General features: G+C 48.9%; 1 protein-coding gene across 2 annotated transcripts; it reads right to left on the bottom strand.

Moving 5' to 3' along the window:
- Positions 1 to 471: 471 nt before the first annotated feature.
- Positions 472 to 16,764, bottom strand: GUSB (glucuronidase beta). Of its 2 annotated transcripts, XM_043999357.1 has the most exons (12): positions 16,482 to 16,763; positions 12,817 to 13,002; positions 11,141 to 11,322; positions 10,454 to 10,596; positions 9,887 to 10,074; positions 9,292 to 9,444; positions 7,976 to 8,154; positions 7,730 to 7,876; positions 7,026 to 7,110; positions 5,094 to 5,270; positions 2,942 to 3,077; positions 472 to 1,305 (listed from the first exon to the last, which is right to left on the bottom strand). In XM_043999357.1, exons 1-12 carry the CDS (start codon positions 16,683 to 16,685, stop codon positions 1,130 to 1,132), a joined length of 1,956 nt encoding a protein of 651 aa, XP_043855292.1. In that variant the 5' UTR covers positions 16,686 to 16,763; the 3' UTR covers positions 472 to 1,129. The 2 variants fall into 2 exon arrangements, with proteins under 2 accessions (XP_043855292.1, XP_043855293.1); XM_043999358.1 differs by lacking the exon at positions 5,094 to 5,270 and having other exon boundaries at positions 16,482 to 16,764.
- Positions 16,765 to 24,932: the final 8,168 nt, after the last annotated feature.

Raw genomic sequence — 24,932 nt, 5'->3', positions numbered from 1 at the left:
TCCTTCCCCCCAGCACTAAGTAGAGCAGTGGTGGTGACAATGATAGAGGTTTCTTCAGTAAAATAACCTCTTTTATGAATGATAACTTCAAGAGACCAATGAAGAGACATCCAGGACTCAAAAGGCAGGTAGATGGATGCTGTAGTGGGTAAGAGTGGGGAATTCAGAGTTGGGAAGACCCAAGTTCATATCCTCCCTCAGACACTTGCTAGCTGTGTGACCCTAGAGAAGTCACTTATCCTCTCCGGGCCTCAGTTTCCTTCTCTGTAAAATGAGATTGGACTTTATGGCTTTCCAACTCTAAATCTATGGTTCTATAATTTGGGAAGTTACATCATCTTTCCAACCCTCGTTTTCCTGATCTGCAAAAAGGAAATAATTGTACTATCTACATCACAGGGTTGTAAGGAAGAAGGATGCATAATCGAAAGCTCTTATGATTGGTTACCAAGCAGGCAGAAAGGGGATAGGTAAAGAATCATGGAGGCCTTTACTCCTATAAATCAGTAACAACAAAGTGAAGTCGGTGTCCCCTATACATCATACATTTAGGGTTTTGGTCCTCGTGAAGTTCAGTCATGGTTACAAGGAAGAAACCATTGTTATTAATTCCATGTTAATAACCATGTGTTATTAATTCTCACTTCATTCCAACTGATTTGGTGGTGTCCAGGGTGGAGGAAAACTTACTGCGTGTTACGGGACCAGGCTTTGCTTTTGTGCTAGCATAGGGCAGTTGTTGGGAAAGCATACAATTTTGTAACAGCATAGCTTTAATACTGTCTAGTCATTAAAACACGCCAATTTTAAGAGTCCATCTGCACAAGGGATGGGAGAACAAGGCACACTTCTCTATCAAACTGGTCTCAAATTCTTGTCAGCCATATTTTTCATGTAGGGCCTCCCACTTAGGGATAGCAAGTTCTTTAAAAAATACATTCCTCTTATGGAAAAAGGTCTCATTCATCCTTGACAATACATATCCCGTCTTGCAGAACTTCATCAAAAAGCTCCCTCTCTCTTTCCCGCCCCCCCCCCCAAGTAAACTATAGTTGATAATGCAGGAGTCCCTTGCAAATCAAGCACCTTCCTGGTAGGTTTCTTTCCAGGTTTGGAGAAACAGTTCTTATTATAAGATGGAGTACAAGAGCCGGCTTTCAAAATGCTTTGGTGTTGCCGCTAAACGAGGATACATAGTTTCATTGGCGATTTTCCAGTATCGTTCTCTCAGAAGGAAGGCTGAGCCTTTGGGTTGTCGCTGTCGGGTGAAGATTCCCTTCTTATTCCCGACCACTCTCTGTGGTGCTGAAAACAAGGCAAAAGAACACAGTGAAGCCCCTTTCTTAGTCTTCTTGCCTGCTGCATATGAGTGGGCTAGATCCCAACTTACTAGACTGGGCAGGGATAGTTTTTAAGCTCAGAAAACCAGATTTAAAAAAAAAAAGGTCCACATGAAACACTGGTAGGCTCTACTGAGTTATTGAGGCCAACTTAAAGGATTAGTGTTATGGTAATATCCCCAAATAAATGCTAGAGTAGAACATTCTCATCTGGTTCCTTGAGCAGAAACTTCAAAATGAGCCCCTAGAAGTTGGGGGTCTACTGGTTGGCCCTCTGGCATTCCTCCCCCTCCCCCCTTTCTCTTTGTGAACAGTGTAAACCTGTCTCTGATCAGACACCTGATTGCAAAGAGAATGTGATTAAATGAAAACCAACTGTTCTCCATGAAAAGGTTGGGGACTCCTGATTGACACAGAAGTCACTTCCTTACACCAAGTCAAACAGAAGTCTCTATCATTTCTCTCTCTTCTCCCCCTTGACTCCTTGCCCTTTTGTAGCCTTGTTCCTCCCTCTCTCCTTTGTTTTCTTAGCTGAACTTTAACATTTAAAAACAACTTTAACCACTATGACTTCCTTTTGCACCCTAGTCCATGATAATATCACGGCATTTTTAGGCTTCTAAAAATGTTACAGGAATTGGGAAATAAGAATTTTACTTGACCAAAACTACAGTTTTATATCTTTGTTAGGGAAAAAAAAAACTAAAACAAAACAGATACAGATAGAGTCACAGGCATATACTCAATTCTCTTTTGTTTCGAATAGGCCTATTTATCTGACAATGAGGAATTTCTGTGAAACCATTTCTTTGTCAGACAGGTGATTGTCCCTTCAAACAAGCTTTGGAAAATGGATTGAACATTTTTCAACAGTGTTGAAAATTAGTGTATTTGAGACCAGAGAAGCAGTGCCGTCTAAAGGATAGTTAGCCAAGGGACGGAGAAGATCTGGGTTCAAGTCCTGCCTGTTACAGGTACTGGCTGGGTGACCCTGAACAAGTCACTTAGCTCTCTCTGTCCCTTGCAACTCTGAGACTAGATTTTGCAAAACAGGATTTACATTAGGAAAGGGAGTTTCCTTATCAAAAGAAACTACCTCACAGCAATAGAGTAATCTTCCCAACTAAAACACTAAAGGTCTGGGTGACTAGACCCCCTCCCCTAACCCCCCCCCCCAAAGCAACTCCTGGAGCTTGTTGTAGAAAGGATGCCAATCTAGGCAACTTCTGGTTCATATCTCTTATGTTCTACCCACCTCCCATCAAAAGGAAAAAACCCAATGGGATTGATCAGCTTCTGAAGCTGGCTTCTTTGTTAAACCCTTGAGACATTGGATGTGTTCTAAACCCAAGTGAAACAACAGGTGAGTTTGGTAGTAACTCACACTACTGGCATTGTAAGACAGACTGATTCTAATACTTGCTTTTCTACCCTAAAATATTTTCAAGTTCAGTTAAAGGTTTACAATCAGTACTTGATCCCCAGATTCTCCTAGCAAAATCTCTATGCAATCTATTGTGTCCTGCTGCCCATAACTTGTTGGCAGTGTGTTTGTAACTAAGGAGAAGTAGAAGTGAGGGAAGACAGGCAGGGCCACTCACATTGATCTGTCATGAAATCAGCAAAGTTCCAAATAAGCTCTCCAACCACAAAGTGTTTGCGTTTTCGGTCCAGAGCCGAATGATACTGCTGCAGCACGGTTTTCTGGTATTCTTCACTGAACATTAGTGGAGGGTCCTAAACAGAGCCAGAGAGAAAGAGGAAGGAGGGGACATGGTGGTTACTGGGGAGAGCTTCTTTGGTTCAATGGCTTTGCTCCAAGGGTATGTGTGGAAGCACAGAGAAGATCCAGATGGACCAACCTGCATTTTTGTGTGTTAGAACTCAAGGAGTTGCTGATGCACGCACAGGACTTGGCCAATTTGAGTGATTCTGGATTTCAGACTGCCCTGTGTGGACGGCATGTTCACTATACAGCAAAGAGCATGGACTGACTAGGAGTACAGGCTGGTTAACTCCAACAGTTTTTACAGGGTGTTTGCTGCCAAAGGGCCAAGAACTACAGTCTGAAAGACCAGGGGAGGTGTAGTGGTCCTCCGTGAGACAGCCTGCTCTAACCAGCTCATTGGAGTGTCCCAAGATCTTGGTGCTGCCCGTTGTCACCTCAGCCCTGAGGGTGAGTGGAGCCAGATAGCGTTTGTTAGGAGGAGGGCTGGAATTCCAAGATCCTAATTAAATCTTGGCTCCCAGGTAGCCAAGGGCTTTGAAAATGAGGCTGGCTATAACAGAGGTCCCCCCCATGTGGTGTCTTGGATGCCTCTGGAGGCCCAAGAAGCATGTTTTCAGTAATGGAGAGCAAAGGCCATGATTTTCTTTTTCTTTTTTTTTTGATGAGGCATTTGGGGTTAAGTGACTTGCCCGGGGTTACGCAGCTAGTAAGTGTTAAGTGTCTGAGGCTGCATTTGAACTCAGGTCCTCCTGAGTCCAGGGCCAGTGCTCCATCCACTTCGCCACCTAGCTGCCCCAAGGCCATGATTTTCTCTGATGATTTATCCCAACCACAGAGAGTAATCTGTTGGATGTTCTGACTTAGTACCAAAGGTGGCCTTGGGGCAGAGAAAGGTTAGAGGAAGTGTGGTGTAGTGGCTAGAGAGCCAGGGGGAAGCCAGGATCAAGACACACACACACACGCACGCACGCACGCACAGTCTAGACAATTCTAATCCAGTGTTACAGAGGTGGTGTTAACCTGCAGTGGTAGAAGGAATTCCCTAAGACGTGGAGCCCCGAGATTTTTTTTTTTTTGTGGGGCAATGGGAGTTAAGTGACTTGCCCAGTGTCACACAACTAGTAAGTGTCAAGTGTCTGAAGCCAGATTTGAACTCAGGTACTCCTGAATCCAGGGCCAGTGCTTTATCCACTGCGCCACCTAGCCACTCCCAAGCCCTGAGATTTTTGGTATTTTCTGCATCATCATTTCTTCTCCCCACTGCCCCCACAAAGGGTAGATGAGGAATGAGATGCTAAGCAAATACCCGTGGAGAACAGGGAATTCTTAATCTGGGGTCGCCTCCATGAACTTAAAGGGGATATGAATTAGACCTTTATACTAACCTGCAATCCCATGGGCTTATGCATTTTAAAGCATTATTCTGAGAAAGGGTCCATGAGAAAAGATTGACACAGTCCCCCTCGCTGCCTATGAGGGGGAACAACAGGCTTTATGGTTCCTAGAACCGTACCTGTTGGGTATGTCACTGTGATGGTGTGCTTTGATGCACAACCATCAACACGTTTACAGAGCTGGATAAACCGGGGGTGTGTACATGGTGCATATAAGCACTACAAGTGTTTTTTTAATCCCACTAGAAAGGGGGCTCTGGTGCATCTGTTTAGTGTAGGGATGACATTCGGCAGAGCCAGACAGCTTAAAAAGGGAATCCATCATTCGATCCTTAGGGTGTTCAAAGGGAGACTTCCAGGGATACAATCATAGCCAAGTGAGGGCTTCCCTGGCTCTTGGACAGGGCCCCTGAGAGGAGAAAAAGGATCCAGCCACGGAGATGAATGAAGAGGACCACGGGCTGAAAGTCAACAACAGCTCCCATAAGAGATGAAACATGACACAGGCCCAGGAGGGGCCTCCCGCTGTGGGGGCTTGCTAGCACTACAAATACCACAGGAAATGGACCGGAGAAGAGCTGGCGACCAAGCCTCGCCCCAGTAAGAAAGCTCAAAATGGTGTTTCCTCACCTGGTGAAACCCGGCGATGGTGTCTGCTCCATACTCGCTCTGGATAATTGGCTTCTGGTATAACTTATACCAGTTCTCAAACTCGGTGTCAACCTGCAGCTGAATCACCTCAAAGTGCCCAGAATCGTGGTACCAGGAATAGTAATTGTTTATACAGATCACATCCACGTATGGAGCCTGAGAGGAATTTTAAAGGCTTGCTTTTAGTCAGGCATGGCGGTGTACTCCCAGAATCCCCAGAGCTGTGGTGGGCAGGCCAGTGGGCAATGGGATCCGGCCCTTTCAGCCTAGACAATTTGGGAGCCCGAGTCTTTACAGAAGCAAAACAGCCCTGCTTTTCAGCCCACAGAATGTGAGGTGGGTTCGGATCAACTGATATTTAAAATTTTTTCTTTTAAGATAAAGCCATCCCTCATCACAGAAGCACCGGGCAGTTTGGCCGTATGAGTTGAGCAGACTGGTTTTCCTCCCCAAACTCTGCCTCCAAAGATTACCCTGCTTCTGGTGGGCAGGAGATGTGCTCAGTAAAGGACTGCAATAGGCTTAGCTTGTTTTACACATCTGGCTGGCCAGGATACAGGGTGAGGAATGATGTCAGGATTTAGGAGGGGTTCATGCCCAGTTTCATGGGAGGTCAACAAGACAGCATCCCCTTCCCCCGGACACTGTTCCACTTGGGAGTTTGGTGGTAAGGTTTTTGGGCTGGGGTCCAATTCACTAGGGAATGGAAGAAAGGGACTCCTTGAGGGATGGACCGAAGGGAAGAGGAACTGAGCTGGAATGGTGCCATAGGGTTCGGGAGGAACAACTCTGATGTGTAACGACCTGCTGTGAGCTTAATAATCGTGCCTCTGTAATAAAAATGCCCAATCTGTGTTTGCCCTGAAGTGATCTGTCTTCTCTCAATAATGGCTCTTCCTCCCTGAACTTTTGGGGCGCATCCACGATGCAGGGGAGCCCTGGATGGGTTGGATTCTGTGCATGTGTATGTGGGGGGCACTACAGCTCAAGTCCAAGTGTCTTTGGAACGAGGCGAGGTCAGGAGAGCCACCCTCTTCACGGGAAGAGTTGGCGTGGAAGGGCCCAGGGAAGGAGGCACAAAATCAGGGTGTTTTCTGTGCGATCTCTATAGCGCACATCTCCCAAGTCCTCAAAGGTGGTGGGAGTGCCATCAAGCAGACATTTACAAAACAAGGCCTCGGCAGCAGGCTTGACTTGTCTCTGATCACTCCTAATCTGGGTGACCTCTTATGAGGATAACAAGGATAAAGCAGGGACGGCAAACCGTTCCAATGTCCTTGCCAAGAAAAGCCCAAATGGGGGCAACTAGGTGGCACAGTGGATAGAGCACCGGCCCTGGAGTCAGGAGGACCTGAGTTCAAATCCGGCCTCAGACCCTAGACACTTACTAGTTGTGTGACCCTGGGCAAGTCACTTAACCCCCATTGCCCTACAAAAAGAAAAAGTCCAAATGGGGTCATGAAGAGTTGGATGTGACTGAAATGACTGAACAAGAAATGGGGAGTGGGCCCATTTCCCCACTCCTGGTTTTCAAGATGGTAGGCAGCAGGGAAATACTGGTGGGCTATAGGGCAAGAAGCCCCCAGCACCAGCTACTGTCTGGGGCGGCTTCCTCCTCTGTGGAATGAAGGGATGGGGGGCTAGGCAGTGGGTGTTCTATCCCCTTCAGCAGTAACCTGGGAGTCAGCTGGCCAAAGACTAGATCATGTGTGCCAGGGCTCAGGTTAGATCCTTGCCACTCGGTCCCACCCTTGGATAATTGGAGAATAAACAGCACAGACTAAAGCGGTGGAAGGACCAGACCCGTTCTGGGGGCCTCACTTGGGCCAGACTCCTCTGTCTCCCCGTGTCGTGCCCGACCAAGCAAAAGCAGACAAGAAGTAGAGCCAGTGAAGCCATCTCAGCACTCACCCCATGATCCACCTCAGGCTTAGAGTTGGACACAAAGGTCACAGGTCGGGTGGGGTCCAGGGCTTTGGTGTGGGTAATCAGGGTCCTATTCAGGGCAGAGCACAGGCAGCCACCCATCAGAATGGCGAAGGGCTCCTGGTCACCACTCCCCTCCCTCCTCCAGCAGCCCTTGCTCATGTGGGCCTTCCTCTGCCCCCAGGAGTGGGCAAAGATCAGCCTCCTGGGGCTCTCAGTGTGTGTGTTGGGGGGTAGGGGGAAAGGCGGGTAGAGGGTCTTCTCATTTCCTGCTACTTGTGGCCCCAGAATGAGTGACCCAGAGCAGGCTGGGGGCCAGGAACCCATGACTTGGTGTTGTCTGCTTAACACCATCTGTTCTGAAGACCTAACAGCCCAGCCCGCAGGCTTTGTCCAGCCATTTTGCCAGGGCAGGGGAGGGGGGAGATGTGGGACGCCGCTGGACTATGAAGGATTAGTCCAGGTGGGGTCTGGGCCATGCAGGCCAGCAGAACAGCCCTGGACCTGGAATCAGGAAGACCCAAGATGGGTCCGATGATCCAACAGCAGAAACATGCTTTCACCTTGGCTGCTTCTCCCTCCAAGCAGAGACATCCCCCAGACCATCCTGAGGCTGGCCCCGGGACAGGCAGCCTCCCTTTCCTGGCCACCCCACGGCTCCACGTGCCGCCCAGAGAGAGGGGCCTCACTTGAAATAGTGTTTAGCAGGTGCCAGCCAGGAAACGGGCTCGTTGGCCACAGACCACATGACCACGGATGGGTGGTTCTTGTCTCTCCGGACCAGCTCCTCCATCACCTCTAGGTGGTGATTCAGAGAGATGTTCCCAAAGCTCTCCCTATGGGGAAGAAGGAGAGCGAGGGGTTGGTATCAGCCCCCTCAATGCAGTAGCAGCAGCACTCCATTGTACCAGGGAGCTCAAGAGGAGGATACTCACGGTAACACAATCCCCACGCCCGGACACTCGTCAATGACCACGATGCCGTATCGGTCACAGAGCTGCATCACCTCCTCGGCATAGGGGTAGTGGCTTGTACGGAAAGAGTTTGCCCCCAGCCACTGGAGCAGGTTGAAGTCCTTCATCACCAGAGCCCAGTCGAATCCCTTCCCTCGGATCTAGGGAAGAAGGGGGTAGGGACCTGTGTTGGCCAAGTTAAGGCAGCAGGGTGGGGTGGGAGGGACATAGAGAGCCACCCCACCCATCACTCAGCGTAAGCCTAATCCCAGAGGCTGACCAGCTGCACACACAAAACTCAAGGGTGGCTGAGATCTGGTCCCAGGGGGATCATCTGTCCCTCTGCCCCTCTGAGCTTGCATGGTCCTAAGTCAGGCCCTTGTTCACAGCCTCCTAATCTGACTCCTCGCCTCCAATCTCTCCACACAGCACTTAGCCAGCATTCCCAAAGCTCCCATTGTGTGCCAGGCACTAGGGTTACAAAGAAAGGCTAAAGGGGGCAGCTAGGTGGCGTAGTGGATAAAGCACCGGCCCTGGATTCAGGAGGACTCGAGTTCAAATCTGGCCTCAGACCTTTGACACCTACTAGCTGTGTGACCCTGGGCAAGTCACTTAACCCTCACTGCCTCACCAAAAAAAATTGAGTCAGCTGAGCCTGTGAAGAAGTCGTGTCTGATAAGTCTGGAAATGTAGATGACTCCAAGCACAAAAGAGGAATTTGGATTTGATCCCAGAGGAGTCAATTGAACAGGGGAGTGGCAGGACAAGCTTGCTCAATCTGAGGGGGCTTCCTCATGCCAACGGGATCCCATTCATCCTCTGGAGCCTCCACAAGCTGGAAGGCCTGCCCCCAACTTTACAGCCTATTCTGCATCGCTCTCCATCTGGGCTATTCCACAGCCCAGACAGACCATGAGCTGCTCCTTGAATGTGAGAATCTCCCACTGCCAGGCCTTTGAAGAGGCTGGTCCCCAAGCCTAGCGTGTGCTCCTCCTTGTTTTTGCCCTTGGTTATATAGTACCATCACCTGTGTGGGGCCTTCCCTGTTCTCTCCCCTCCCTCCTCAAATCTTGATCTCTGATTCTTATCTTTGATCTCTCCTTTGCCCCCCTTGACTCTCTTACATTACAGTGACCTGAGTACAGGTGATATTCCCTTGGGAATGTAATCTCCTTGCGGGTAGGGCCCCCTACAGTGGTGCTGGGTTATTATCAGTAATGTTGGTTGTGTTGGATGGATGCCCTAACCCCCCCAAACCCCCCCCCATGGGTGCCCCTCCTCCTGAGCCCATCTCTCACATCAGAGTCTTCATGCTTGTTGACCCCATGGAAATAGAAAGGTTTTCCGTTGATGAGAAACTGGTTGCTGGAGACCTGCACGGTGCGGATGCCCACGGGAAGGGTATAGATGTCAGGCACGGTCCCGTCTCCTGTTTTTACCGTTAGAATCACCTGCGGTTGCCAAAGCACAGGACACAGGGGTCACAGGGGGGTGGGGCAGGCTCCCACCCAAGATTCGAAGGTTTGCTCTTTCCCGCTGCCCACTCTGAGCCCTTTCAGGGTAAGGAGTCAGACAGGCAGTGTGACAGGGCGGGAAGGAAAGTCGATTTTTAGTGAAAAAACTGAAAAACAAAGTAAGAAAGTCCAACTGGATGAGCCAGTGACCTCCCTGAGCCTCCTCACTTTCTGGCTCTGGAGACAGGAATTCTTAGCATTTCTTAGATTTTGTTGTAAGTGAGATTCTTGGTGTGATGAAAATGTGAGCTGTTCTGAGAGGCCGGGAAGAGCCCGGGGACCGTTTGCCAGGCACATTTCCCAGGGAGCGTCCCTTCCCTGCGGGGGCAAGGTCCCAGCTTGGGCCTCCAAACAAAGTGTGGGGGCAGAGAGACATTACCTCCAGTGAGTACAGGTAGGCCGGCTGTTCATGCATCAGATAAGGCCACCAGAGCTGGGCGTTGGGCACCTGCAGCTGCCCCCGGGGCCCCACGTCTTTGGCTACCAACTTCCCTTCCTGGTCCCAGAGATGGAGCTCCAGCCAGAAGGACTCGTTACTTTTCACAACAATCTGGTAGTTCACCAGGCCTGGAGGGGACCAAGACACATCAGAACCGTGAGAGGAAGACCCAGGAGGAAGCCAGGGCTTGGGCTGCATGTGGCAAGCAGGAATTAAGTGGGCGGTGCTGGGGAGAGCAGAAAGAATCCTCGTGGGCATCCTTGGCTGAGTCCATCGGCCTATAGCCCTCAGTTCCCTGCTGGTTCTTAAGGCTTCTTTAGAGAGCCCTGGAGGGGGTGAAGAGAGGCTTCGGGAAGGACCCTGGGGATGTTCTGACTAGAAGGCCGTCCCCTGCGGCGGGGGGGCCTGGAGGTGGGCATGATGTACCCAGAGACCAGAGGGCTAGATGGGAGCCCTGCCCCTTCCCCTGGGCCTCCCAAGCCATGGCCAGAAGGCCACCCCCCTCACCTGTGCCCTCGTTTATATCGGTGGTGATAGTGATGTCATCGATGTAGTTGACCGGGGTGGTGTAGAGGAAGACAGAGCGGTGCAGTCCCGCGTAGTTGAAAAAGTCGAAATATGTTTTCTGAGTAAAATAATGCTTGGGATACCTGGTTTGGGGCAACAAGGAAAGGAGCGCTTTCGACCCTCCCCCCCACTCAGCAGTGAGCCTGAGTCAGCTTTCCCTTGGCTCTTATTCCCTTATGGAGGGCCTGGCCCAGGGGAAGAAGGACTGACCCTGGAGGAGGACAGGGGCGCCTCTGGGTAGCTGGGGCAGCTAGGTGGCGCCATAGTGCATAGACTCATCTTCCTGGGTTCAAATCCAACCTCGGACACTTCCTAGCTGGGTGACCCTGGGCAAGTCACGTCACCCTCTTTGCCTCAGTTTCCCCATCTGTAAAATGAGCTGGAGAAAGAAAAGGGAAAACCACTCCCATATCTCTGCCAAGAAAATCCCAAATGGGGTCACAGTCCGATATGACTGAAACCACCGAACAACACGTTGGGTGAGTCACTTAACCATCCAACCTTCCGGGGCCTCAGTTTCCTCATGTGTCAAATGAGGGGGTTGAACTCAATGGGCCCTGGGGCCCTTCCAGCTCTGGATCTGAGATTCCACAAAGGCTCACGTGGGGCAAGGGGGCACCTGCTCACCGGGTTCTGTCAGTCTTGTGCTCGATGATCCCCGGCGGCAGCGTGTGTGGGGTGAGGGTGTTGTTGATGGCGATGGTGATGCGGCTCGGTTTCCCGGTAGTGAACCGAACCAGCTTGCTGATGTCGGCTTCAAAGGGGAGGTGGCCACCCTCATGCTCGGCCACCTGGACGCCATTCACCCACTGACAAAAAGGGGAGCAGAGGGGAGTGAGGAGAGACAGTGCACAGGGTGGGGGGGACCACCAGTCTGTACATGCCTATGGGCACATGTGAAGTCACAGAGGTGCACTCTCCACACACACGTGTACATATGAAGTCACATGGGTGTACTCTCCACACACATGGCGCACACACACACACACACACACTCACACACTCACACAGTCTCGAATGCTTCACAAAGGTCATATACAGTAATCCCACTGACTGAAGAAGAGCTAAACAAACTGAACATGAGCATTACTGGGCCCTGAAAAATGGTGGATGAAGAACACTTAAACTGAGGCACAGAGAAGGGAGCAGAACCAGGGAAATGATATAGACACGAGCTTGTTCAGCCGTGTCTGACTTTCTGTGGTCCCATGGACCACAGCACAGCAGCCAATCCTGTCCCTGGGGTTTTCTTTACTGCCTTGGTTTGCCATTTCCTTCTCTAGAGGATGAAGGCAAACAGAGGTTAAGTGACTTGCCCAGGGTCACACGGCTAGTAAGTATCAGGCTGGATCTGAACTCAGGTCTTCCTGACTCCAGGCCCAGTGCTCCATCCACTGAGTTGCCTCCTTGTACACAAGAACTACAATATAAATGGAAATAATGACACCCCCTTCGAATCAAATCTGAATGTTGTCTACTGACCAAGCTTGGCCCTAGAGAAGAGGTATGAGAAGGGTATGCATACAGGGCTAGGCCTCAATGGATTAGTCAATGTTGCTGAACTGGCTTTTTCTTCCCCTCTTTGTGATTCTTTCTTACAAAGGATGGGGGTATGGAGGGAAAGGAGGGAAATCTTTAGAAATTAAGAGGGTGTAGAAATGAAAACTGTAACTGATTCTTTTTCTGTTTTTAGTACACAGTAGCCAGGTCTGTCTGGGGATTTAAGGAGTGTCAATAGGATCTTCTACCTGGGACTATTTTCCCTGCATTTCCCACATTGAAGTGGCTCTTTAAGGAGAAGGTGGGCCTGGGAAGGTGGCCCAATAGAGAGGAGCCAATGTTCTGACAAGGGCCTGTGGGAGACTGAGCTCAGAGCAGGCCCCTGAGAGGACAGGAGCAGGGGCAGCAACACTGCTGGGACAGTGAAGGCAGGAGCACTGGGTGGGTAGGCCAGGCTGCCCCTGGGCCACTGGAGAGTGCTGAGGGCCCAGGGTCTAAAAGAGGCCAGAGGTGGGCTTGAAGGCCAAACCTGGCCTCCTTACCACTCTTGCGTCTGGGCAGCCTTGTCTGGTGTTGGTACACTCCAGACTGGCACTGGAAGCCTTGTGGTGGAACAACTTGCTTAGGGTCACGCAACCAGTAGGTGGCAGAAAGGGGGACAGAAAGACACACACACACACACACACACACACACACACACACACACACACACACACACATCCTCTTTCACCATAGCATTCAGGGCTCCCCCCAGATATCCCGCACAAACCCTCGGCTCCCGTAACCCCCAGCCCAGTACTGACCACCATTGTGTAGTAGTGCGCACTGCTAATTCGGAGCACCACCCTGGTGAGGGGGTCTTGGGCCCAGCTCTGAGGCACCATCACTTGCCGCTCGTACCACACCCAGCCGATGAAGTTTCGAAGCCTGTGGTCTTGGCCCACGTCGTTGAAGCTGGCAGGGACAGGCATGTCTAGAACAGGCCCTGACTGGAGGCAGAGAGGAGGAACAGATGGTGATGATTATCTTGGCCCGTAGGGAAGAAGAAAACCCACTGGATTGGAGGTCAAAGGATCTGAGTTCAGATGCCCCTACTGTTGGCCACCTTGGGGACAAGTGCCTTAAGCCCTCTCTAAAGGGCGGAGTTTGGGCTAGATCAGAGGTTCTGAACCTTTTCTGGGCCGTGGACCCTCTGTGGCAGAAATCTGGGGAAACATGGGACCTCTGTTCAGAATAATAGTTTTAAATGTATAAAATAAACCCCAAACGAAGTATGTTGAAACAGAGCTTTCGAAATATTTTAAAAATAAGTTCATGGACCCCCAGGTGAAAAACCCCTGAGTTGGAGACCTCTGTGCCTCCCTCCAGTGCTCCATTTTATTTTATATTATTTATTTATTTTGGTGGGGCAATGGGGGTTAAGTGACTTGCCCAGGGCCACACAGCTGGTAAGTGTCAAGTGTTTGAGGTCACATTTGAACTCAGGTTCTCCTGAATCCAGGGCCGGTGCTTTATTCACTGCGCTACCTAGCTGCCCCCAGCTCTCCATTTTATAGGGTGACCGAGAGGTGATCCCAGGCTCTCAGGCTGGACCCACACCTGCCCTGCCCAACAAGGCTCTTCCCATGAACCCAGAGCTTGCGGCCTGGGGAACCTTCCCCTCTGAAGGACAGGAGGGGTCATTTGACATAAAACAGGTGTGCCTGGAAGTATACAGCTGCGAGATAGGATCTTCTGCCCTCTTTAGGAAGCTGGAATTTCAGCTCTGTGGGTTGCTGTCTGACTCTGGAGTTGAAATCAGAGGGACCAAGCCCTTACCAGCTCTTTGGAATCCTTGGGTGCCATAGGCTAGTTCTTTCGCACTCAGTTATTAGGGAAGATAAGAACCGGATGGAATGGAGCCTGAGGGGAGCTGTCAGCTCTACCTGGCTGAAACCAGGCCTTGCCAGTCAAAGGCCAAAGAGGAGTGTCTCCTGGCTGGGATAATGGCCAGAAGGGTTTGGCTAGTGGATTGAACAGAAAGGGAAACCAAGATTTGAATGCTGCTTCATACACTTACTAGCTATGTGACTCTGGGCAAGTCACACTTCTGCAGGTATACAGTATTTTTGACTATAATAAATAGAATAGAATATTTACATTCTATTATATTTACATATAATGAGACTTTGAGGATACACATACACACATATATGTGTGTATATATATATACAAACATACATATAGATACACAAATATTCCCAAAGTCAAAATATAGAGTCCAAGACTCCAGTATAATATTTATGTCCCCAAAAGTCTAAGCAGAGTCTAAGATTCTACTATAATATATATGTTCCAAAAGTCAGCATGGTTTTAATCTTTAATAAATGATTGAATTTAAAATGAAGAATTCTTTGTATTGTGATTAGCACAGTACCTGGCATATAACAGGTACTTATAAATATTTAATGAACTGAAAAGATTGAAGCCATTAAAGCTTAAAACTGAACTAAGACTTCTAGGATGCCCAGTATACAAAACGTCAGTGACTATTATTAGGGTCTCAAAGCTAGGAACCTACCAAGAGAAGGAGAAACTCCTCCTAAGCCCTCCAAGTGAAAGGGAGCAGGTCTAGAATCTGAGCTTCTCACTGGCCAATAGACTGATGAGATCATGAAAATTGACTTACAGGCATAAATCAGTCACACAGAAGAGTCTGGGACTCAGGGGGTGCAGGACCTTCGGGATCTAGTCCCAGTTCTAGGATGTTAACTCTCTGTGACCTTGAGCAAATCCCTTCCCCACTTTGGGTGTCAGAGAAATTGGAAGAAGGTATCAAAAGGAGAAGCTGTCGGAAGTCCTTTCTAGACCCAATATTCTGTAATTCTCTGACTGATGGCTTCCTGGCACATAGTAGGCCCTTAATAAATGTTTATTGACTGACTGAGTGACTGACTGATCTCCCTGTCAAAGAGAGGTGGGGGTAGGGGGTGTGGGGGTATCATGTAACAGATGAGGTTTTCTACTGGATCTCACAAAGCTGGTCTCTGGAAATAATGAGTAGTAAATAGGACTGAATCAGGAAGCAGGGCCTGCTCCTCCTCCTCCTCCCCCTCATACACATATCCCTTCCCTCTCTTCCTCAGCTAGGACAAGTGGAAAGAACAGGCTCACTCAAGACCGTGAATGTGCTGAAAGTACCAGCCTATGGGGAAGAGAGGAGCACATGACTACGGATATGCCTTCTACCCTCTCTACTTGAGCACCTGCTGCACTGGATTCTAGAGAACACACTTGGCAGTCCTTGGCAAGTCGATCTGGGCTTCAACTCCCTCCCCTGTAAAATGCCTGGAGACCTAATTCTAACTCTGCTACCGTTCTGAGCCTCAGTTTCCTCCTCTGTGAAATGGGCTTAGATGACCTCTAAGCTCTTGGCTCTGACTTTCTAAGGTTCTCTAGGACTGTGTGACCTGCTTCCCGTCTCTGGGGAAGGGAATAACAGGCTCCTGGGAACCCTAAGGCTAGCCCCTCCACTTAGGTCCCTCAGCTTCCCCTCCCCCTTTTATCCCATATTTGCTTGCACCCTCATGCTCTCTTGCTCATCCCACTTCCCCTTTCTTTCTTCCTTCTTTTCGGTCATCTGCCTCCTCCAAGCACCCTGCCCTTATAATTCACCTCTCCAAGACTCTTAGAGACAACCACGTCCATTTTAAAGAGGAGAAAACGGAGACCCAAGAAGTAGTGGCAGGCCTCTTTTCCGGGTATCACACTGCTAGAGCATGGAGGGGTTTTTACAAGAGACTGGGATGGAGGATGGTGAGGGAGCAGATCCTGGGGGAAAGGGAGAGTCAGCGATGGGCACTCAGCTCCCAGGAAGCAGGCTCAAACCTGCCCACTGCAAAGTCCCACCTTAGTGAGTGTGGCCCCCCTTCCCATTCTTCACCTGGGTCTCTAGCTTTTCTGGGCTGTACCTGACAAGAAACAATGGGAAACTAATCCAGCCTTCTCCAGGAAGTCCTCTTGGCCTTACCCAGAAAGACGGGGATCAAAAAAATCGCAGAACTAGAGACGGTAGGTACCTCTGATGCCATCTGCTTCAACCACCTCTTTTTACAGAGGAGGGAACTAAGTTGTGTGACTGGTACAGGGTCACGCAGATGGTCGGAGTTGGGCCACACTCGAACTCAAGCTCAGAGATTCCACGTTCAGAGTGTACCCCAAGCTTCCCAAACTTAAAAGGGAACGGAAACAGGCATTCCGATTAGAAACTGCGCCAGGGCGAGGGGGGAAGCTAAGGGCATTGTAGTGGGAGCTGGAAGGAACCTGAGCCCCACTGGGCCCGCAGCCCAGATGCCCGGGGAGGGGCATCCTTGTCCAGCCCCGGTCAGAGCCGCTTCCCTACGGGCTGGGCGGTGGGAGTCTCTCTCCTCCCTCCCTCTTACCCCCCGCCCCGCGGTGCCCGGTGCCCAGGGTTAGGACGACAGGTCACCTCCCGCAGGGGTGTCCGGTACCACTCCTCCCGAAAGCCCTGGTTCCTGTCGTCCGAGAAGTCGGCTCGGAAGTCCCAGAGGCCGCCCAGGTCCTTGCGTTCCCGGCTCCGGGTCTCCTGCGGGTAGAGCATCCCGCCCTGCAGAGCCAGGGCCCCGCTGCAGATCGCAGCCCATAGGGCGGCTGCCCAGAGCCCTCGGGCCATGATTCCGGCTCGGGCTTCAGTCCAGGCTCCCGCTCCTGCATGCGGCCCGGAACCGGCCTCCTTATTTGCTTGAAGGCGAGGGGGCGGAGCCTCGGCGGGTCACGTGGACTCCTAGTGGGCCATTTTGGTTAAGGGCAGGAGCCAGCCGGAATGTGTTGGGGGGAGCCACGGCCCCTGGGAGACGCCTCCTCTGGCCGCCAGGGGGCGCGGCAGTCCCAGCTGGAGATGAAGGCTCAGCCCCCACGGGCTGGGCTGGCCAGGAACGCAGAGGCGGCCGGCCTCCAGACTCGCTCTACAGACTCGTGCCAGGGATGCCCATCCACGCGGCCTGCCCCCGAGGGGCTGGGCAAGACTTCCCGCTGTGGAACGGGGGGTTTTTAGCAGACTGGGGAGGGGGGAGAGGGCATTCCAGACTTAGGGGGCAGCCGGAGAGAGTGCCCGGAGCTGAGAGGGGGGAGGTCTTGTGGGTGGGACAGCCAAGAGGTCAGAGGCACCGGATCCAAGAATTGTTGTTTGTCCTTCATCGTCCAAGAGGACCGTGACATGACAGACGTCATGGCTTGCACTGAACTCAAACTTAAGTGAGGAAGAGCTGTGCAAGGTCACCAACCTCACCCTCTCCTCCAGAGCCATCTGGGTCCAGTGGCAAGATATACAACAGGACAACTGGAGATGGCTCTGCATGTTTGAGGCAATCGGGGTTAAGGGACTTGCCCAGGGTCACACAGCGAGTAAGTATAGCTGAGGTGAGATTTGAACTCAGGTCCTGCCAAGTTCAGGCCAGTGCTCTATCCACAGTGCCACCTAGTTGCCCCTGGATCGAAGAATACTTTCGGCAAAAAGGTGAAAGAAAATCGGAAAGGTGTGTGTCTGTTGGGGGAAGGGCAGGGAATGAAGAGCTTTGAATGCCAAACAAGCATTTTTATTTGTTCTTGCCATTGGGAGTTGGAGTAGAGGGGTGACCAGGTCCCACCTGTGCTTTAAGAAAATCACTTTGGTGGCTGAACAGGGAGTGGATTGGGGTGAGCAGAGACCCGAGGCAGGCAGACCTGCCATCAGGCTATTGCAATAATCGAGGTGTGAGGTGATGAGGGTGGGCACCTGAGAAGGGGCCAGCCACTATGTCAGAGGAGAGAAAGGGCATTTGAGAAAGGCTGCAAAGGTGACATCAGCAGACCTGGGCACCATCTGAGACACGGCAGGGTGAGAGATATGACTCATAGGTTGTGAGCCTGAGGGATTGGGAGGCTGCCCTCCATAGTAATAGGGAAGCTAGGGGTGGGGGCAGGAAGACAGTTTTGGGGAAAGAGAATGAGTTCAGTTTGGGACTCGTTGAATTTATGATGTCAACTGGACATCCAAGTGGAAATGTCTGGAAGGTGGATGGACATGCAACTTTGGCGGAGAGATTGGGCCAGACTAGGTAGATCGAAGTATCATCAGCCTAGAGATGGTAATTAAATCCATGGGAGCTGATGAGATCACCAAGCAACGGAGTATAAAAGGAGAAGAGAAGAGGGCCCAGGATAGAGTCCAGGAGAACACCCGTGGTTAGAGGGGGTGATCCGGGAGAGGATCCAGCCAAGGAGACAGAGAGGGAGCAGAGAATCAGGAGAGAATGATGCCCTGAAACCCTAGGAGAAGAAGAGGAGGAAAGTGTAATTGACAGTGTCAAAGACTTCCCAGAGGCCAGGGAGAAAAGAGGCTAGAGGAAAAGCCATGGGATTTGGCAGCTAAGAGATCACCGGTCACTTTTTTTTTTTTTAATTTTTTCAGGGCAGTGAGGGTCAAGTGACTTGCCCAGGGTCACACAGCTAGTAAGTGTCAAGTGTCTGAGGCTGGATTTGAGCTCAGGTCCTCCCGAATCCAAGGCCAGTGCTCCATCCACTGCACTGCCTAGCTGCCCTCGCCGGTCACTTTGGAGAGGGCAGTTCCAATGGAACGATAAGGTCAAAAGCCAAGGGCTGAGAAGAGAGTGGAAAGGAAAGAGGTGGAGACACCTGGTGTAGATGTCTTTTTGAGGAGTTTAGCCACAAAAGGCAGAAGGTGAGTTGGAGGCTATGGAAGCATCAAGTGGGTTTTGGTTTTTTTTTTCCCTAGGATGAGGGAGACATGGGCATGGTTGTAGGCAGTAGGGAATGAGCCAGGAGAGAGAGATAAAAATAAGTGAAAGACTTCAATGGCTAGCTGGATTATTTTCTCAATTCTTTTTAAGTTTTAAAAATGACATTTTTAGAAAAAAATTAAAGGTTAATTTAATAAACTTTTAAGAAGACATTAAAAAAAAGAAAAAAATAATAAGTTAGAGAGTGGGGATGGCAGAGGTGGGTGAGAGAGCCAATAACAGGAAGCCACTGGAATTTATTGAACAGGGAAACAATGGAAAGGATGGGTTGGAGAAAAGAGAAATCGAAGGCAGGGAGTCCCAGTAAAGAATTCACCAATGAAGTGAACTTGTACTCACATTTGTTTTCCTCTGTTCAACCCTGCGTGCCAAAGATGGTTAGAAATAATCCATGGCTCTGGAATTCTCTCTCACAAGTTGTTGTAAAAACAAATGTTAACATCAATTTTTAAAATTTTGTGTTCCAGATTCTCTTCCTCCCTCCCTCCCCACCCCCCCTTAAGAACTCAAGCAATTCAATATGTTATACATGTGTAGTCATACAAAACATTTCCACATAACTTTTTTATTTAGAATTTCGTTTACAAGTTATAATCTATGATATCCTTAAACAATAGACTAAATCACACAGTGAGCTAAATTATAGTTGCAGTTATTATTGTCATTCAGTCATTCCAGACTCTTCGTGACCCCATTTGGGGTTTTCTTGGCAAAGATACTGGAGTGATTTTGCCATTTCCTTCTCGAGCTCATTTTACAGATGAGGAAACTGAGACCAACAAGGTTAAGTGACTTGCCCCGGGTCATGTAGCTAGTAAGCATCTGAGGCTGGATTTGAACTCAAGCCTTCCATGTTATCCACTGTGTTACCTAGCTGCTTTAGTTTCAGAATTTAGGGTAAAAGTTCATTTAAGAGTTTGCTTCATCAGAAAGAGCAATAAGGTAGGACTTTTGGCATACCCCTGGAATATAATTTTCTTAAAACTACTCAATATCTCCTTGAGCGTTCTCTTTCTACTTGGTCTAAGGTCAACTCGACAGATATTTCCATTGGCTGAAGAAAAGCTTTCTTCCTTCTCTTATGTGACTCATTTAAGGACCTTTCACCTTTGCCTCATGACTTCAGGGAGAAATTGTCCCTAGGCTGATCTGTTTGTTTGTTTTTTTACAGGGCAATGGGGTTAAGTGACTTGCCCAGGGTCACACAGGTAGTAAGTGTCAAGTGTCTGAGGCAAGATTTGAACTCAGGAATTCCTGAATACAGGGCTTTATCCACTGTGCCACCTAGCCGCCCCCCCCCCCCCCGCCCCCCAGGCTGATCTGGAGAGAGGGAAGGAAGCAGGACACTGCTTCAGAATTAAAGGTTACCTAAACACTGCTCAGGTTTCTCTTTCAGATTAGGGCAAAGCCTTCACACTAGGAGAATTTAAGAATGTCTTATAACTACAAGCAAAAGATCAGAGCAGGCGACATCTTGCTTTCCCATAGTCTTGTCCCACTGCACCTTCTCCCTGGGCTCCTACTCTACTAGTCCCAGAAAGCCTTGCTCTCATCTGACCATCAGTTCAACACATACTGTTGACAAAGGCTGAACGCCATAGGTAGATGAAAATGGAATCCACACCATCTTTCTTAAAATCCAGCCCTTTTCACTGGACTTCAGACTCAGAAGTGGTTAAAGTACTAGTTTTGAAGTACCCTTCTCACCTCAACAGAAATGAGAAGAGATATATGATGACTTGGGGTGTTGCTATTCAATACCCAGTATGACCAAGGAAGTAGCATTGATATGGGGTTGGGACATATAGAGGAAGTAAGGGACTATTAAAGTTTAAACTAGTTTCAAATCCGGCCTCAGACACTTAACACTTCCTAGTTGTGTGACCCTGGGCAAGTCACTTAACCCCAACTGCCTCACTTAAAAAAAAAGTTTAAACTAGCTATCACACCTAAGAAGTAAGGGGAGATTAAATTCTTTAGCAAAAAAGTTGTGGCTACTACCTGAGCTAGGAGACAGAGATAACTTCAGAGGTCAGGACTATCATTCCAAAAGAAAATTCTCCCTGAATATCTTTTCTTTTTCTTTATTTTTGTGAGGCAATTGGAGTTAAATGACTTGCCTAGGGTCACACAGCTAGTAAGTGTCAAGTGTCTGAGGCTAGATTTGAACTCAGGTCCTCCTGAATCCAGGGCTGGTGCTCTATCCACTGCGCCACCTAGCTGCCCTCCCTGACTCTCAAGAATCTTTCCCCCACCCCACCCCTAAAGGGAACTTTCCATAGTCAAGTGTGGTCACCCCATCCATCCTTCAGTTTAGCTTCTGAAGGAGAAAACCTGAGTTAGGCCAGACACAGATCATTTCCCCACTTTCTCTAATATCTAAGGGAAAAAGGGATGAAGATTCTTCTTCTGTGACTGGGTCTGGCCTAACTCAGGTTTCAGAAGGCCCTTCGTGGTTTGCCAAGTTCAGGGTTTTGTGGTGATAGGAAAGAGGAATTTTCCATGCCCCACATTCGGCGCCAGACCCAGTCAGGGTGGGGGTGGGGAATAGGTGGTAGGGGTTCTTAGGTATTCCTCTTTAAAGAATTATACCGCGGGGCAGCTAGGTGGCACAGTGGATAGAGCACTGGCCCTGGATTCAGGAGAACCTGAGTTCAAATCTGGCCTCAGACACTTAAGACTTACTAGCTGTGTGACCCTGGACAAGTCACTTAACCCCAATTGCCTCACCCCCCAAAAAATAAATGAATAAAATAATTACACCTCTTGGTGATGGAGGAGGCCAAAAGGGTTAACAGATAACCTATCAATAGTCGCTATCAATAGTGCTTAAAAGGGGTTAACAGAAAAACCTAAGAAATGTGCTGTAATTTAGATCTGAGCTCCAAGAGGGGCTATAACTTACAGGCCCCAGTTCTGAAAAGGGTTAATAGATAACTTAAAACTTGGGAAACAAGTCAGGGCCTAGGTTCTTGTTACCCACATGAATCACCACTCATAACAAAACCACAAAGAAGCAGGTCATAGGGACCTTAACTATAACAATGATACACAGTATCGAAATTCTAACTGATAAATGAAAATATTTTGAAACTAGACATGAGAGTGAAAAATACAGGGACACTCTGATCTTGGCAAATTGAGGTAACATGCACAGGAAAGGCCAAATTTGCCCCCAGATTCACCTTATGACATGTAAACCCCCAAAACACACCTCTATGGAAAAAGGTACCTGCCTCAGGGGTTGGCTTAGGACCCCAGGAAGTCCAAATTAGGATAAACCCTTCCCAGTACCTCCCTAAGGTAGAGATTATTATAATGAGACTGATAATCAATTTATCTATACTATAAATATAACTGTCTTTTCTTTCCTTATTCAAGAGATACCTTTCCACTTTTTTTTTTTTTAGTGAGGCAATTAGGGTTAAGTGACTTGCCCAGGGTCACACAGCTAGTAAGTGTTAAGTGTCTGAGGTCGAATTTGAACTCAGGTACTCCTGACTTCAGGGCCAGTGCTCTATCCACTGCAACACCTAGCTGCCCCTTATGCCTTTCCACTTTTCTAGTTCTCTCCCTGTGTTCACCCACAGTATTGCAATAAAACTTGGGAAACTGAGTCATTGAGTCTTGTAATTCTTTTGGGACAACTCATGGCCATTTTGACCCTACTTCCCTCCCACATCAATGACACACAAGTCAATTAGAATAAAATAGTCTTTTATTTGGGTGCTAGAAAAACGTGTTTTGCCTGACAATGCTTATTTGTTACAAGGATTTTTTTTCAGTTGGGGGAGAGAAAAATTAATTTTTGTTATTTAAAAAAATTGATAAAAGTTTTTAAAAGATCAGGCCAGACACTACCTTCTATAGGAAGCTTTTCCACCTTTCCTCAGTTTACTCTGAATTTATTTATATGCATATATATTGTTCCTCACTCCTTCCCCTTCTACACATTGTAAGTTCCTAGAGGACAAAGACTGATTTGTTTTTGTGCCCCACTCCCCCAATGCCTAGCACAGAGAATTTTTTTTTTTGTGGGGCAATGAGGGTTAAGTGACTTGCCCAGGATCACACAGCTACTAAGTATCTGGGGCCAGATTTGACCTCAAGAAGATGAATCTTCCTGACTCCAAGCCAGGTACTCTATCCACTGTGCCACCGAGTGACCCTGTAGTAAGCACATGGTAAGTACTTCAGAAATACTTGCTGATTTGCCAATTAGATTGTAAGCTATGGGAGGACAGGGACAATGTGCGATGAGAAACCTGGGACATTGTACAGAGTCTGACCCTAAATAAATACTGCTTGGATGAGTCAGTGAATGACTGCATGCATGTGTGCATGGGCTTGCGTGAGCGTGTACGTGCGCATGCGCGCACACACACACTGGCATTTAAGTAAAAGAAGATGAAAGGATCTTTTGTAAGACAGCAAAACTGCAGAAAACTTGGAAGTGCCCTTTTCCCCACTGGGTCACAGGACTAAGAGGTGGGCGGGCCTCAGAGCCTCTTTGGACTCACTGAGGCTGGTTCTTTTTGTTCTTTTGGCAGGGCAGTGAGGGTTAAGTGACTTGCCCAGGGTCACACAGCTAGTGTCAAGTGTCTGAGGCTGGATTTGAACTCAGGTGCTCCTGAATCCAAGGTCAGTGCATGTAGACACTGACATCTGGTGTGTCAGTTGGGCGATCCCCCTACCATAATATAACCCTGGGAGAGAACTTGAATGGCGCGTTAATAATCATAATACAATTGGGCTATTTTTGCATCTCTGTGATCTGACTGGCTTGGGAATTCCCTCCCCAGGGACAGAGCTTAGCTTCTCCAGAGCTTCCCCATTCTCTGTGATTCTCTTCTGTGCATGCCCTTCCATAAACCCTTATTTTCATAGCTAGTAATTGTAATAGCCCATGGGCTTTGTAGTTGAGGGCGTGTGCTTCTTAAAGCTTGTATGACTTTTGTCTGTACCCTATCCTCGGGTCAATTGCTCCAAGCAATTGTTAGTGCTTGGGTCCAGAAAGTCTAAGGCAATGGAGAGGTGTGTGTGTGTGTGTGGGGCATTTCCTTAGTCTCTTTAAGTAAGCAACAGATGCCCAATGCTTGCTAAGGGCTTGGCACTGGGGGTGGATGTGGGAATAGGAGGAATGAGACAGGAGAACTAAGATTTATGGTGATGACTTTGTGATTTATCAGGATCCAAGGAAAGGCAGTTGGGCTTGGTGCAGAGGACTTTGGCTTTAGCCATCTTTCCTCTTTTCTTTCTTTCTTTCTTCCTTCCTTTTTTTTTTTTTAAGTGAGGCAATTGGGGTTAAGTGACTTACCCAGGGTCACACAGCTAGTAAGTGTTAAGTGTCTGAGGCTGGATTTGAACTCAGGTACTCCTGACTCCAGGGCCGGTGCTCTACCCACTGCGCCACCTAGCTGCCCCCCTTCCTTTCTTTTTTAAGAGACTTGTTCAGGATCACACAGCTAGTAAGTGCCAAGTGTCTGAGGGCCTGTACTTTATCCACTATGCTCCCTAACTGCCCCAGCCATCTTTCCTCTTGAGCCTGCCACTTCCCTCTAGGGTTCCTTGTTCATTGGGATACCCTCCAAGCAAAACACATCTAAATCTCTTTCCCATATAACAGTCGTTCAAATATTTGAAGACAGCTCAGCTAGTGAGTGGATCCTCCCTTCTGTAGCAGGATGCAAGCAAAGAGCACCTTGTTTAGAGCCAGAGATTCAAATGGAGATTTGAATCCTGGTTCAATTCCCTTTGGGACTGTGGGCATTATGGCATCTATAGGTGGCATAGTGGGTAGGGTGATAGACTTTGAATGTTGTCGTTGAGTCATTTAGTTGTGTCCAACTCTTCATGACCATATCATCCAGGGGGTTTTCTTAGCGGAGATACCAGTTCCTTCTTGTGAGAAATGGGCAGTTGTCTCCTCTCAACGTGGATCTAACAGTCAGTCACACTCCCCCTGACCTGTTTGTAGGACAAAGGTCTCAGATCCCCTCCTCCCCCTCAGGTTAGCAAGGTCACATGGTTCAAGGAGCCCTGGTCTCAATAAGGTCTGCTCCAGAGTTGTGTCCATATAAGGAAGTATAAGGTCCACTCCTGAGTTATGCCCATACAAGGAA

Source organism: Dromiciops gliroides, chromosome 4 (assembly GCF_019393635.1).
Source record: "Dromiciops gliroides isolate mDroGli1 chromosome 4, mDroGli1.pri, whole genome shotgun sequence".
Taxonomy (NCBI): domain Eukaryota; kingdom Metazoa; phylum Chordata; class Mammalia; order Microbiotheria; family Microbiotheriidae; genus Dromiciops; species Dromiciops gliroides.
This window is presented reverse-complemented; position numbering and strand designations above follow the sequence as displayed.